Below are 17,177 nucleotides of genomic sequence, written 5' to 3' on the forward strand. Positions count from 1 at the left end.
TATTAACCAGCCCGTTTGAAAAATGCCGTTTCGAGATAATCGCGTTTAAGGTTTTGGCAGAAGTTATTTTCTGCAACTCAAAGATCGCAGCTATATACAGTCTCGTCGTGGCCAGAGATTCTCTACCTAGTTCTAAACAGTATATAAGCTCGTAATCCCTCTTATTAGATACATTTGGATTCTTAGACATAAACTTTTCGGGCGATTGACACCAAGTTACCTATGCGTGCACTCGATTCCGAGCATTGCGCTACAAAACCATCCATAGCTCCCAGAATCTTTCGACATCCACTTTGAAATTGCGCAGGTATATTTTTGCGACCCCAAATACTATGAAAATGCACAAAAAGAAAAATCGGAAGAAAAAATTTCGCAGTGGATTCCCCCCTTAATTATTTACACCGGATCACTCAGAATGAATAAAAAAGGAGAATATAGCTTTCACAGGGATGTCGATTTAATTCACAATCTCCCGACGAAAACGGGCAAAAATAAGAAAGGGAGCCGAGAATAACGAAGCAAGAAATGGATATCCGTGCTTTCATAAATCTAATTACGAACAAGACGTCGCTCGCTAATGATACACCGACGTTTGACGGATATCGGCCTTCACTCGTACCTCCTGCCACGAAACGGCTGATTTGTCTCCAACCACCCCACAGAAATTCTTTTAGCCGATGCTTTATAGGTTTTCCGTTAGACCCGTTCGTTCCTTCTTATTTCTTCTTTTTTTTTTTTTTACGGAAGATTCACGATCGTTAGGCGGGCGCGCCAGTTCTTTATTCCTACGGTGGATCCAAGAAGAAGGCCTTGCCCATAGATGATTAAGTCGTCCCTCGAGTTTTATCCTCGAAGGGTAGAAAGAAGCTCCGCTGGGAAGGCTTTAACCACCGCCCCTTTCCTTCCACCATCGTCCTTCTCCGTCTCGTCCAGCCACGTCGAGAGGGAGGAACGTGGCTTTATCTTCGATCGTACTTTCGCGCCGCTGCGGTCTCGTTTGCGCAAAGTCGAGCGAGATAATCGATACGTCTTTGTCTACTCTCGCCACCTGGAGCAGTCGGGATGCTATTTCTTTCCTCCACCCTTGTCCTTTATACCTTTCCGGGCGATTCCTTTTATCAAAGTCACCTGACTCCTCAACCACTTCAATCCACCCTCCCGCAACCATCCCCTCTTCCGATCTCTTGTTTGTTAGGTCGGTTGTAAGCGGTCCCACGAAAGCAGAAATCCGAATGGAGTCGTAAAAAGTACCTACGCCTCGCCTACCCCAACCCCCCCCCCCCACCCCCTCCACCCCTCTCGGTCTTTGCTTCGTCGCGGCATCGTTTTTCAATTCGCCCGCCTCGCCGCGTCGGAAGCTTCCAATGCAAATTGAAGAAAGTTTTCTGAACTTCGCTGGAACGACCGGGGCGACTCGAAGTTTCGAAAAATTCCCCCCCCCCACCCTCCCCTCCTCTCCGTCGTCGGGGAATTTCCGCGAGTTTGAAATTTAATTAGCGACGGCTCGCCGTGCATACGGAATATTCAACGCGCGTCTATTTTTCAATCCGCGGGAATTTCGCGCGCACCCAGTATTTTACCGACGACAACAAACCATAAATATTAAGTACCCATACGGGCTATAAATTTCCGCATGCGCGATGCGATCTCCGAGATATTCGTGTTTCTGGAAGAACGCTGCGCCTCCTCTTGAGGAGAGCACCTCCTAGTTTGACAAAGTAGGTGCTGGTTTCGTGTAGTTTCACGAGGAACATGTTTATGAATTAAGTAAATTCTGAATCTGAGGAAATCAGTGAAAGGAAGAATTTTAGGTTGGGATATTGTATTTTCTTTGGGAGTGCTGTTCGATCTCAGGAATGATCTTAATTTTCGACGAGCATTGGATAAAGTCTTGATGAAGAGTGGAAGATTATTGCGGAAAATCGCAGATCCATAATTCATTCGAACGTGGACCCAATAATCGAGGCGATGAGAAAGGTCACGGGGTATTTCACGCCGCCGCAATTTCAGCGTCCTTATTCAACTACTGGCGGGCCATAAACCGAAAATATTAAACACCCTCATAAACCACGAATCTCCTGCGAAGCCAAACACGAGGCTCAGCTGAAGTATCGTGGTTGCTCCATTTCGTGAAATAGGAGGATCTCGGATACGGGTACGAGCAATTCGGGGGTGATACGGTCCACTGTTAGATGGACTACTTCTTGGATATGTACAGAGAAACTTCGATCGGCGGATACTACCCCGTCTATCATGAAACACTTGATCGTTTACTTTCTTCAAATGTTAACTTTCGTTACGGTTTAATTGGGCAATTTGAATAGCACACTGGTCAACACCTGTGAAAAGTAAACCCTACTCAATCAGATATGCACCATCGATCAAAATGTGTATGCACATTTTCCATAGTTTAAGGGGACTAGGCAGTCGAGAAATCGATTTTTTTATTGCATTTTCCGAAAGTACTATCTTTTCTGAATAAAATGCACCTTGGTTTACAGTAAAATTCGCTAAATTGTAAATTTGGCAGCTAAAAACGTCAAGCGGCAACCTATTGCGTCGCCTTTGCCCAGAAAGTTTAAACGCGTTTTTCTCGAATATTTTTTTCTCTTCATTTTTTCCTGACTGCGAACGAATTGAGGTTCAGATCGACTTGGAAAAAATTACAGGATGTGTAAAACATGTGCCATTTCGGGGCAAACCTCTTATAGGGTCCGTAAAAATTCGAGATTTTCATAAAAAAATTAAGAAGTCACCGAATTTTTTTAACCCAGACCATCATTGTTTGTGCACTACAAAAATCCGGCGACTCAAAATATTCTCGAGGAAGTGAGGCTTATTGTGAGTGGATGAAATCCCACCGCTTTCGCAGACCGCTAAAAGAGGAAGGAAGAGGTTCTCTGAGCAACTGACGAAACACATGAACCGAGGCAAGCTCAAATAACTTCAGGTACCGAAAAGCCGAGGCGACCGAAACTGGACGAATTTTTACTATGAGGTTGAAAATTATTTCTTTACTTCTTATGTGTAGAGCATATATTAGTGCGCATATCGTATAAATATTGTACAAAAATATTAAAAAATGGCCGAGTTTGTCGTTGTCCCGCGTGAGCGTTGTATTAAATTATGACTCTCAGGTTCACCTAAAATGAAAAACATGATTATTTTAGTGTTTCTTAATAAAATATTTGAGAACAAAAAAATTATTGCACAAATGAGAGTAAGGTGAAGAAAATTATTCGTCTTTCACCTAACAAAACGAACTTAAAACATTTATTATAAACGAATGGGTTATCGCATAAAAAAAATGATACGTTAACATTGTAGTACAAGTTTGAAATCAATCGGGCAAATAGTTTTGGAGATATTTGATACACCGCTCACGCGGAGGAGCTTCGCGGGACAACAAATACCTCAGCGATTTTTAAAATTTTTTTGTATAGTATTTATACAATATATGCACAAATATTGATAACATTTCTACAGGTAAAAAGTAAAGAAATAATTTTCAACCTCATAGTAGGTATCTACAAAAAAAGTTCGTCCAATTTCGCGGGTCTCAGGGTGGCGTAACCCCTTAAGAAAATTGCTGTGAGATAGGTGATAGAGCATGATTTGAAAGTGTAACATGGAAGCTACAGAAAGTGGTACTTGAAAACGAAGGTAATTGATTCTGAACAACCTACATCAGTTTCGTATAAAGCTCAGCCTACACCGGCAGAATGAATGAACTCATTTATCATTAACACGCTCGCCAACGCCGCGCAGGAATGATCTACATAGATCGTAGCACCTATCTTCCATGTCTCCTTTTTATAGCACACCTATTACGAAAATGGTTGCATTATGTAATAGGGCGCGCATAAAAGCTAACTCACGCGCGCACTTTACAAAGTCGACCGTTACAATAGCCGCTGTAAAACCACGTATAGTGATAAGCTTATCAAAAATTGTACAGCACGTCGTGACGGCGTAACAGCGTATTCACGCGTGAAAAGATTCAGTGTTCAAAGCGTCCAGAAAAGTGTTTTGCAAGGCAACGATGGAAAAAGGTGGAAGGTAACGAGTTTTCGAAAAAAAAGAGCGCGTAATCCTTCTAAAGGGTGATTTCGAAGTTCTCGCGAAAAGAGTATTCGGAGCAGCAGCTCTGCATCGCGAAGCAGTTATCAAAGATTCTCATCTTTGTTCGAAGAATTTTGGTTGCACCGTAAAAACGTCTGATCCCAATTCCCCTTTTCACAGGACGGATTTCGAAAATCCTCTTACGCTAGAGAGCCCCGCCCTCCGCCCCGAAAGTTTTTCTCTTGTTTTGAAAATTCAGCGTTCCGCGCGACGTGGTCCCGGCGGCCTGGAATTTTGGCAGAATTCCACGACCGAGTCAAACGTTGGATTAAGCCCGGCTGGATAAATCTGGCGTGCAGAAATTTTCCGGAAGTTCGGGTCCTAATCGACAAAAATGAATATTAATCGGCCGCGTTTGTGCGGCAGCGTTAAACTCCCCTAACTGTCGCTAATTACATTTCAACTTTTCGAATTTGCGTCTACGCTAAATATTGCCACGTGCTGAAACTTTCCCGCTGTAACAGAATAAAAACTGCTTTCCTTAATTCGGGGAATAATGCAGTTCAATATTCACTCTCAACGCCGCAATGATTCTAAGAATGAAAACAATTATAATCTACTTTAAGATGCTAGACGAGTTCCTGTATCTCTTAATTATTTTATTTACGAACTACTCGCGTTATGTTTATATTTCCCAATTCTGTCTTTGTTTCAGTGGAATTTATATACACAGTAAAAAAAAAAGTGCAGAATGAACTGTCAACAAGATCGTCAGCAAAGCTGCGACGTACAATTAACTGCAATAAACACGGATAACGTTGCGAAAGTAATAATGGGGGCGAGCGGAAACAACTTTCCGAGAAGCTTTTTTCGATCTGGTCCAACGACTTTAGCCACCCCGGAGAGTGGATGTGTCTGTGTTTACACGATTCCCACTCACACCCCGGGAAATTCCCTTTTGTTTATCGCCGAGCTCGCCCCCTGTTCGCTGTTTCAACGGCGCCCTTTCCCTTTTCAGTTGAGACCGGTATTTTTTGCTCTAATTAACCGCCACCGTTCCCGTTTCAAATCCAAACACCACTTGCCCCGATCTGGTGTCCCCTTTTCCATCTGATGCCCCTTTTCCCGCGTCCAACGTCCCTTCGAACATCCAGGTGGGTGTAAAATAATTATTTGCCGCGAACTTCGCGAATGAACCTTTGCAGCACTGTTGACGAAAGTTCGTTAGGGGTGCGTGCTGCAAAATTCATCTTCGCTATGGTATTTCAGGCTAAATTTGCACTGCTTGTAAGTACTCTCCTCGTGAACGAGGTACAAAAGCCGAAGGGTACTGTATATGTAAATGAATAATTAGTTTTGAGTCATTACGTTCTAGACTTAAAAGGCAGACGTCAATGATTCAAATGTTAGACAATGGATGAAACTGTCCTTAACTTGAAGTAATTACCATTATTTTAGCTACGTCTGTTCTACTCGAGTGTAGAATTGCGAATAGGAAAAAGCTGTAGGGTCGACATTAGAATTTTGAATTTTCTTCACCATGTACAGTGGGTGGCCAAATTATTATATTCGAGCAAAAAGGTTTGAGATTTTGTAAGTTTAAGCGATGGAATAAAATAGATGTCTCGTTTTTAATGTTATAGCTAATATTATTTTTAATCCTAGTAGGTATATGTATTTGAGAATGCAAATTAAATGCATTTAGATATACAGGTTTAGGACTATATTGTACGAGAAATATAATTACTCAATATTCGGTGCCTTTAGCTTTTATGACGGCTTGGATTTGGCGTGGCATGCTTTCAGTGCATTCTGTGGCTACTCCCTGCAGTCTTGGAATATTCTGCCATACTCTGGTGATATTCTCTATTATTTTTGTCTTATTTCTGATAATTTTATCCCCGCCCTTTTAAAAACAAATGAGATTTATATGTTGGAAAAATACTCACAATGTTGTCAGATGTTGTAGCTAATCAATAAATGAAAAAAATAATAACAGTCATGCATTGTTACTTTAATTACAGCCACGACTTTCGCAGATTTTTACGAAAATGTTGTCAGTGTAATAATTTCGCCACCCTCTGTATGAATACATTCAAAACATTAAACTAGAGCTCTATAGAAATACTGAATTTCAAAGGTAAGAAAAACATCGCGCCATGAGAAGTAGATTAAAGCTGCATTGGCGTTTAAAAGTAAAAGTCATTCCTCTGTCCTATAAAAAAGTTACCTAAAGTTATCTGCGCAGAAAATACTGGTACAGTCGGAACGATGAAAACATTTGACAGTAGTGACGATAATGAAGAATTTCTGTATAATTCCGAAATAACCCTGCCAGGAACATAAAGTTGTTGAAATGGGAACTCGCGAACCAAATATAACTTAGGGCTGGAATTTGAAATTTATGAAACTGGGTAATTAGCAATTAGCTAGATTTCCAGGCGCGCCACGATCTAATAACGCTTTTTACGATAGGATGATTCACCCTCTAAGGGTGTAACTTATCTTATCGCGTGCACCACTAAATATGACATGGCGGGCACGTATACCGCGATAACACGGAAGAACGAAAACGGTCGGGACGGAAAAGGATCTGGCGAAATCGCGTTGTAAGCTTTTTGACGATATCCCTCTTTCTGACTCAAGATGCGGAGCGTGAAAGATCGCCGGGAAATCTTTTTTCATGGGGCTGTATATTTCTGCGGGAGAAATGCTGCAGCGTGCTGCGAAATATCGTTGTCACATTGACGTGAGAAATTTTGTGAATTCGCAGAAAGGCTCACTTCAAAATTACTTTATGAAGGAAACTACATAGTGCAAACGTCCATTTGAATTTCTCTACTTTCGTTGCGTAATAGCAAGGGAACCTGTTCGAAATGGACCAGAATGAATGGTCGAATGAAACTGTTAACTTTTATAAATAAAGGTTAACTATCGAACTTTTAACTTTTATTTATTTATTTATTTATTTATTAATCATAAACGGGATAGAACCCATTATATAGCAAGGATACATAACATTTTGCGTGCTGAATAAAAATAAATCTACATACATGCAGACTATATCAAATTATACTTATCAATGGAGAGAAAAATGAAAAAATAGAGGTGAAGAATGAGTAATGAGAAATTAAAAATATACAATGAAAATGGAAATGAAGATAAGAATGAAAATGAGAATGAAAGTGAAAATGAAAATGAAAATGAAAATGAGAACGAAAATGAAAATAGATATACATAGAAAATAGAATAAAAGTGAAAAGTGAGGGGTGGAAGTAAAAATGTATACTATACTATTAAATTTAGTTTTGTCGCGTTAACGGATTACCAGCTATTTTGATCGTTCGCTCCTAGCATTCTGTGCAATTTACTCTTTAATACGTCCACAGATTCATAAAAAGAATTAACTGCATCAGCATATAAGTTTACTTGCTGTAGTAGTCGGTTAATCGGATCAGAAGATCCATATTTCGTTTTGTACACGATATAATAGAATAAGGGTTTTGACTTTTAAATCATTTCTTTTCGGCTTTAATTTAACTTTGTACATTAACACTTTAGCTCCGTTGTAGGAGTTCAGTTTTAACAGTTATTTTATGTTCGATTAATAAAAGTTCTGGACGATCATATACGTTTGAGTAGATAGTTAACGGTACACTATAAAAGTTAGGAATATTTTTTTAATTAGTATTATTTAAGGACTTGGAAGCAGGATAAATATTGCAGAAGAGAAAGCACATTGTGATTCTTATATTATAATTCTTTTCACCGTACGGTTTAAGGTTTCAACTTCTACACCGCAACATTGTCAGCAAATCTGCTTGTCACAAGTTTAACTTTTTCAGAGCAGAATAAATCTATCTGTTTAATTAGAACTTCTTTCTACTTCCAAGAAAATAAACGTCTCCTATTTACACAAAAATGAGTGGTATAAAAGCTTCAGTTACTACACAGCATTTTATAACAGTTCTCTCGGAACAGAAACGATAATAAATAGTCATAAAATTACAGTTATTTTATAATTGACAATTTTAACAGTTTCATTGGACCCCTGAATATTTCTCTTCTAGAAATTCTGAAGCAATTAATAAATTTTAAATACTATAGTAGGTGCTCGCCTTTCATAAAGCGAGACAGTTGATTTCTCTAACACCCCTAGTAGTTTCCAAAATCCTCCACTACGCGAGTAACCAATTGCGGATTCCACGAGAACCCCAGGAGGTATATTAAATTATTTGCTATGAAAATTATTGCGCTAACTCCACCTAATTGACCAGACTATTAATAATATCTAATTTCTCTTGTTCCAGTGTGGTGGATTTCCTTGTGTCGAGAACGTGAAACGCAAATCGCCAAGGGTAAGTGCTATATATCCCAAAATACCACGCGTCATCCCCTGTCGCCCATTCCATCGTGCGCGATGCGACTTGTCTCATCTATATTTAAAAATCAAATCGAGTATGCTGGCTATCCCAGCGAGGTCGAAATTAGATTTCACAGGCGACTGTGGAACACGATGTGTCTCCGCCTTTGTTTTTTCCTTCCCTCGTTGTCGTCGGACGTCATTAGGGGCGAAAGCTCCGTAGGATGAATTTGTGGGTATTCAGGCGCTTTTCTTATGTAATCAAATTACTCGGATCCAATTAATAGAGTCTCGATAACGGGACGGCACGGACTGGCGCCTACTCCTGCGACTTCATTCGGTCGCGAGCACACACACGATCGTAATTAACCGCACATTCGATGCATGTGTGCAGAAACCGCGCGTTGTTTGCGAACGGCAATTCGGAGCGTACCAGATTGAATGTAACATGGGGAATACATAGTCGTGGAATGCTCGCACGGTCATCCTCCGCTCGTCTTACGAGGATCCGACCGAGCGTGGCTTCGGTTGACCGTGGGATTCCTCAATGAGCAATTACGCGGACGAAAATGAACGAGGTCTACGGTGTATCAGGGGAGTAGATTCGTTATGACGCGGCACTGTACCTATTTCACATTATGAAAATGGATGATTCTTATATGAGAATCCAGAGGAGGGGGGTGAATCTTGCGCTTTCCGTTTCGACTACTATCATTTTAATTAAAGAGAACCCTTCGAGGAGATTTCTGAACGTAACGGAAGTAATTTGAGGAAATAGCCTAGGAGTGCGTGTTTTAGAGTTTCGAGTGGAAATTTGAGTAATGGCACGCCAGAGAAGTCCAGTGGAAATTCTGTAGCTAATCTTCAGTGGTAGGGGTAAAGCATTGTTTTCACAAGAAGGTAGCACTCTTATTGCACTTGTTAGATGCATACTTCGTTTAATAAAACGTCGGTACAAGTTTCTGAATACACTCTATTTTCCTAAGAAGAGATTGCCCCGTATTTGTAAAGTGGAAGAACATGTGGTATTGCCTACTAGCTGCACGTATGTGCCGAAATAAAGTCGGAAGCGAAAGGTAAACAGTAAACGAGAAGAAAATCGAAGGCAGAGGGAAAGGTACGGGCGCGCAGTAAACTTAGGAGTGGATAAGACGAGGTGAAGTCGAAAATGGCGCAGGAGGAGGAAATCTGAAAACAATGTGCCGCGCGTATGTACATACGGTGCATACGACTGCATTGCGACAGATGCACCGTACGCTAGGTGCATTAGGAGTGGAATAACGATACGTCGTTTCGTCGCCTAGCGTGGCGACGTGATTTGCTCCGGAGCAATAATATTACACGTTCCGCCGTCTATTTTCCGCTTGACACCGAACTACTGCCAGTCGCCGGAATTACTTGAGCCCCTCCTTCAGCAAGCTGAACGGAAACCAAGGAAGTTTTGGTACCAGAGGGAAATGGAACTCGCTTCTCTCAGCAGCTCTCTCTCTCTCTCTCTCTCACTCTCTCACTCTATTGTCTTTGCAGTTCATTGACGAACTCGAAGCAGTGATATTTGTTAAGTAGCAATAATTGGGGATGAGTCGATTGATTGCAGCTTCTTTCTTGAGATAGGTAAGGGCGAATTTGAAGTGCATATTAAGATGAAATTCAAATGCTATTTCGCTCCATTTCGTGTGGAATTGACACCATAGAATAAAGAGATATGATCTCACGAAAGAAAATTTACGAATGGTAGAAGATATTTTTCTATTTCATACTGTAGGCACTCGGCGTTTGGGAACCGTCTATGATGCGATTGGCACATAGGTGGCGCCCCATTGGTTACGGCATTTGTAGAGCTTGGAACAGAGCAGAGTTGTGCAAAATGTAATCTAGTTACAAATTGCAAAGTACGATTAAACTGTAATTGTATAATTGATTACGCATTATTTTCTGTAATTGTTAATTTAGGTAACTGACCATTTGGTTTCGCCAACTATCTAAATGAACGATTACAGAAAATAACGTGTAATCAATTACACAATTACAGTTTAATCGTACTTTGTAATTAGATTACATTTTTCCAACTCTGGAACAGAGTAACATCGGAGAGTCGGCGTTGGAAGAATCGGTAATGTAATGTAGTCCAGTGAAATTAGGATCTGCCTGCAGAATAATTCCCAGAAAGCTACATTTTCGCATGGGCTTAATTTCGTCGTTTTAAATAATACGTCAAAATTCCGCTAAAAATTTTACAGAGGGTTGAAGATAGAAAAAAAACTGCTTTTCGCGAATATCTCTTTACCTACCAGTTTTACGACAAAAATAGTTATTTTAAAATTTGTAGCTAAGGAAATTCTGTACAAGAAAGGTAATATGAGTTTTTTCGTAGGAGTAACCATTTTCATGTATGACGGCTTACAAAGCTTCAACCCTCATACTTTTGACAAATGTAGGTCCTGAACCCGGAAATTAAAAAATTATGAAACTTTGTGGTTATGTAGGAGATTGTCAAAAGTATGAGGGTTGAAACATGGCAACCCACCATACATGAAAATGGCTGCTCCTTCGAAAAAACTCGTAGAACCTTTTTTGTAGAGAATTTCCTAAACTATAAATATGATAATAACTATTTTTATCATAAAACTGTTAGATACCGAGATATTCGCGAAAAACAGTTTAATTTAACACCCTGTAAAATTTTTAACGTTGATCAGATGATTGGTACTTTTGACATATTGTTTAAAGCGACGAAATAAAGGCCCATATAAAAATTTAGTTTGCTAGGAATTATTCCGCAGATTGGCCATATTTCCGTGTAATTTCACTGGACTAAGTCGGCTGTCCAGTACGCAGAAGACTCGCAGATCTTGGGTTGGAGTCCCCATCACTCGAGGCGCTCGTTTTTGCCTACAATACATTCTTACCTAATGTACAACACCCAACCGCGCTTCTCACGAGATGCTAAACAACTCAGACACTAAAACCTCCCCCAACGTAGCATCCCCTGTATCACAACCCTGTACTTCCAGTTCCATATCGCGCGCCGTACAATTAACAATTGAGACATCGTGCTTGCCTATCTCTTACCATAAAAAGAAAATACTCGAGGATCCCGCGCCCGTACGTATCATAAATCCTGCGCGAAATGTTCGAGCTAAATGACCTCCGCAGGAAGAGGGAATCGTTAGCAAGATCGATCGTTCAGAAAGGATCGCGCAGGTACTCCTTTCGAAGGATTCGTACATTGGACTGCATTGAAAGTGGGCCGTGGGGATGGTGATAGGGGGTAGGTTGGCGAATCGTTAGCAGAAATGAAAACAAATTGCCTGGGTGGGCGGCTTCCGAGAGTCGTAGCCGCCGGGCAAAAGTGTGATTTGACAAATGGCGTATGATAAAAGCGCGCTACGTTCATTAGGGGAATGGTCCGCGGCGGTAATGCCACCCCGATCGTAAAACTGATGCATTGTAAACAAGTTTCGGCCCGCGACGCTAAGCATACCGATACGCTCGCAGCGCGGAACCAGGTTACTGGTTCCGTATGTGCGTCAATGGTACCGCGGTACGCCTGCTGCAACTTTATGTCCCCCGGGTTAAGTACGCTTTTAACCCTTTCACTGCTAAGATTCTAAATTCTTCGCGGACTGTACACGGGGCGACTGTTCGCCACGGGACTCCCCGCTCAACTGAATGCCTTTTTACATCTTCTGCACGTGCATCGCCTCCGTCACCCGTTAAATTATTCAAACATTTCGTGGCCGCGCTACACGACTTCGGTTTCACGCTTTTCAAAAGCCTCCGCTATTATTTCACATCGAGGGGAGGCTTTATGCGTTTATAATAGCGCGAGTTTAATGCGCCCTCCTCTACCAATAGAAGGCAAAGAGGAAGAGGAACGTAAAGATTTTAGATGCACGCTGCGAAGGGAGATAATTAGTTCTAATTGATTCGATTACTCGAAGAAGTTGCTTTTTAGAAGACGACGTTTTGTTACGAACGATCAAATTCAATTATTGTCGAAGGGGGCTTGTTTCGAAGTTGATTAGGGGAAAGAGTACATCTAATACCGTTAAATCCCATCTGGACTGGGTTAACTGCGAAGATTGAGCTACTCGATATTTGATACTGCTTTAACGTCCTCCGCGACATAATCCCCTCGACGACGTCGAGAACAGTTAGCGAAACTGGGAAAAGAATCTTGACGATTCGAGGCTTCTTCGGCTCTTACCCTAGAATTTCAAGGGGACTTCGATACGCGTTTCGAGAACCTTTCCTCGGCGAAAGGAATCGAAACGAGTGCAGCGTAGGTACACTGCTTCCAATTTCCTTTATGTTTATCAAACCGTAGAATTATATTGATCTACTTATCAGGGCAACGGGTGCCGTAGATGGTCGCAGTTTTTGGAGAAAATTCTGCGCCGAAGCTGGCACCAGCTGACGAAAGCAGAATCATTACTGTTCCCGAAGTCCATTATAGGAAATGATATTAAGAACATCGAGCTTCTTTATCTAAACTGTTAAAGACATTAGTGAAAAAAATTGTCAAACGAATTCATATATATTTTTTCTCTTATGGTACGTGTTGAAAGTAGAATACCTAATAGGGTTCTGGGATTAGTACGATTTGTCTTCTACAAAATTCAGTTTGAAAGATGTACTTTCAACTCCATATTTCCTTATACACGATCTAAATTAACAAGGCTTACGTTTAGAAGGGTCCTACTGCGCCTTAATCCTTTTTCCTCGATCGTAAAGGATTACCCAATCCTATCAGCAGTAGAAGGAATGGTCCCTGTACGGTGGAAATAATCGAATATCGATACGAAGTGCTGTATCTAGGTTCGCCGCTAGTAACCAGCGGAAATTTAACATTATTTCATCTCAGTTCGTAGGAATACAGGCCAACGTTGGATTATGGTCCAGTGATACTTACGGTATGTATAAAATCGCCTTACAACTCGACGAAATGGTTGGCAATTAGCAACAGTAGACACATGTGTACTCAAACAGATTGAATACATTTCTGGAAAATAATTCAACTGCTGTTGATGAACAACATTAAACTGTATAAATTGGGTAACAGGTACTCAGGCAAAGTTACTTTAATATACATATAATGGGACACCACAGTAGTCTGCCATCTAATTTATATATTAGCAACTCGCTGAATAATTACTTTGCATGTGCTAAAATTATTTCCTACCTGCAATCTTCTACCGTGTAACTTCATTGCCTATGTAAGTTGAACACTGAGAACAAATATTACTGTGCTAAATACATAGTACGTACTCTTTCATCTTTGATATTTAGATAGTTTTCCAGATTTGTAAGATATTTATTGTGTAAAACAATAATTTAGGAATATTGTGCTGGCCTGGTTACAGAATGGTAAATCTCGAATAAAAGTTTATTCTTTTTATATTCGTTGACTCTAAAAGTATATTTTATCTACCACACGCAATGGTAGTCGTTGTAGTATTGCATGTCGCAAGCATCGACACTGTTAGTTAAATGAACGCGGCAGAACGACTTCGGAATTCAATTTGCAGGCTGAAAGCTCGCCGGGTTTTAAAATGGCACCGTGCACCAAAGTGGACACGTAATTTCCGTCGGATCGATTAACAGTACACAGCATTTTAAAGAGAGCAAGTGGATTTCATCCATCGACCTATCGCGTAATATCGGTCGTTTTACACAAAGTGGATGAGGATTATCACGTCTGCCTTTCCTATACCGTTACTGACGTGCGTCTTTATTGCAAGGGGCCACATAATAGCTTTTTAATCAAGCGGCATATTAACGATCATTGTGGAAAAGGGGGAAAAATAGAAGAGCGCTGGAGTTGCGATAGAAAGGGGAAGCTGAGTTACGTGACATTATCGAATAATTACGAAGGGCCGAATTTATGAGCTTTATCTGTACATACATCAAAAAGAAAATAGGACACGGATGTAGGGTTGCCAACTTTCCTTCGAAAAATATAGTACGCAATAGCCATAAGTGATAAAAAATAAACCTAAGTAGGACATTGTGAAAAAATATATTACTTTTCAGAAGAAAGTGGTACAAAATAAAACGACATCCTATTAAATGTATATTCTTTTTTATACTCTTTTTGCATTATTAATTAATATATTGTCTGTAACAAATATGTCAAAGGTTTGATTGCACTGACAGTTCAAATTAATATATATGAGGAGCACATTTTTTATGAGAGATAGACTGGCTCTATTTCTCTCTTCCCCCACTCCATATTTATTATGGAAAGAATTCTTTTATAGAATCTGAAGTGGCGGGAATAGACGGCAAGCATGGAATTATTTTATATAAATTTTGACAGACAGATCATAGACAGCAGTGCTTTTAAGTCGCGTCCAAAAGTTGTTATGTTGTCGTAGAGTAAAAAAATAAGCAGAAATTGTAGAATTTTATCGATGTATCTGAAATATAGTATTTTTACGTACTATATTTTTTCTAACAGTATGTATAGTACACTAGACAAAAATATAGTGCAATACTATATAGTACGGTTGGCAACCCTACAGGGATGGCTAGTACTCTTGCTTCATACAAAGTAGTATCAACAGGAACAAGCTATGCACCTATCGTATTTCGATCGAATATTATAAAACTAATGATTATTTATTATTTGGCTGCCCCAAGATTTCTTATTGACCTTACACGCGAAGTTTCATTAATATTTTGACAACTTTGGAAATAATAGATCTTTCTGACTTGTTTTACAGTAGGTAACTGATACGATAATGCAATATTATAATATTTTCTTCTTTTGGATACAATTATTTCTCCTATTAAAATACATACATACATATCTTCAATTGATGTAAAAAATACGAACTCATTGAATGGCCTGAAAATTCCATGTATTAGATGACGATTTATGTCAAAAGACCTCGTTCTATTTTCTGTCGATCCTTGATATAAATAGCTAAGTAGGTTTTAATCCCTTTTTAATAGGACCATATGTCCGTCCGTGACGGATAATGAAGAACGGATTCAATCCATATTACTGTGATATTTACCTCTATGTGATTAACACTAACTTCGTTTTAGTTAAATGTAAAAAAAAAAATAAACACATCTTTTTCGTTTGCATTGATATTTGCGTCTATAAATATTATAATAATTCTTAAATGTACAGATAACAGACAAATTCCTTTCGCAAGCATGTCCCTTCCTTTCACAAATTATAATTGCAGGAAGAAGTGGAAAATTCAAATACAGGGACACGGAGAATTAAGGAAACAAAAGAGAACCTGAAAATTGTATACGTTTCTTAGATTTCTATTAATTTCATGAGTATTGTAGGTAAAAATTTAGTATATATACTAAGAGATCTGGAATATATTTTAGTATGTTTCAATTAAGAAACGCCTGATTTACAAAGCAGCCAAAATATACCGACGTCGAAAATTTTGCAAACGCAAAAGTACATATATTTTTAACTACAAAACATGCTGAATACACATCTACACGTATCCATCAGACGCAAGCGAGTGCGCGAAGCGCTGTGGCGCGGCGGTGCCGTCGACCATTTGAAGTTTGAAAAGCGCGCGCTTCCAAATCGGAGCACTAAAGTTTAATCACGTATATTTCAAGAACAAACCCTCAAATTACAAACTGATATAAGACTTCTGCATTTCATTTCACGCGGGGAACTCGCACGCGTCGATTTATCATAAAATTTGAGAGTACTCCATATATTTAGATAAAACAAATATTCTACCTGTTTTTCATATTTAACTGTAGTCAAATTGGTCCCATCCTCGCGCATAGGGCTTGAAACGATAAAAATCAATATAACTTACCAACATCTGCAAATCCTTGAATTATTCCCTCTGCGCCGTTTTAGCTCCTCGGCTAGCTTCGAAATTGAATTCCAATAGCAAATGTGTCGCCAGGTAGTCACAAGGAGAGGATGATCGAAGCTTCGATTACCTTCATGCTCCTTGGGCAATGAATATTCCCAGTAATCCGTGTTTCTGTAATAATCCAGATGTTAGCGGTGAATTTTTCATCGATCAGCCCGATAAGACGAACGTGCTTACCCATTCCACGGCACGACAGCTCTACGAGAATGTCTCGCGGTATATGTCACGGCCAAACGTAAACTTCTCACGAAAAATATCCCGACACGTTTCACTCGCGCGCCTCTCAAATGCATACACTACGTTTTACCTCATTTCAAGCAAACCGTATCGCGAAATGGCTATCTAAAACCTGCCGCTTGTATTGAAAATCGATTACTGCCAGACGCCAGCGCGGATGTCGCGATATCTTCCCGCGCCTTTCCGCTGCTGAGTCTTTCGTGCGCTGTGATTGGCCCATACGGTGCGCACGGAATATTTATTATTGCTAATTTCAAACGGCGGTATTTAGGATTAGAATTCCCTGGAGGATCTTTAATAAATTCATAAAGAGAATATTTTTGGCCAGAAGGAAATTAAATTTCAAATATACCCCTGCTGTAGTAGAACACTTCAACAGAGCTGCTTTAATTTAAGTTATTGAGAAGGAAGCAACTTGTTTTCCGTCTTATATTGCTACAAACATTTCCTTCATGTTTATAGAAAAATATACTGTAGATACACAAGGCTTTCGAATTATGTAATTTCTTCAAAGGCATATGAACCGTTTATTACTCTGTATTAATATTGCCAAACAGGAGAATGCTACCTGCAGTTGGGAAATAAATCTACAATTTCGCGTAAGTAAAAGAAAAACAAATTGTTGGGTACATGAAGACTGT

At 39.8% G+C, this 17,177-nt stretch overlaps 1 protein-coding gene across 6 annotated transcripts in view; it reads left to right on the forward strand.

Annotated features, from left to right (window-relative positions):
* Nrx-1 (neurexin 1) overlaps positions 1-17,177 on the forward strand; it is a 429,130-nt gene that overhangs the window by 25,830 nt on the left and 386,123 nt on the right. For all 6 annotated transcript variants that reach the window (XM_076811144.1, XM_076811146.1, XM_076811145.1 and 3 more), the window contains exon 2: positions 8,373-8,420. In XM_076811144.1, the coding sequence (XP_076667259.1) occupies positions 8,373-8,420 (48 nt within the window). The remainder of the gene's footprint in view (positions 1-8,372; positions 8,421-17,177) is intronic.

Source organism: Andrena cerasifolii, chromosome 4, assembly GCF_050908995.1.
Source record: "Andrena cerasifolii isolate SP2316 chromosome 4, iyAndCera1_principal, whole genome shotgun sequence".
Taxonomy (NCBI): domain Eukaryota; kingdom Metazoa; phylum Arthropoda; class Insecta; order Hymenoptera; family Andrenidae; genus Andrena; species Andrena cerasifolii.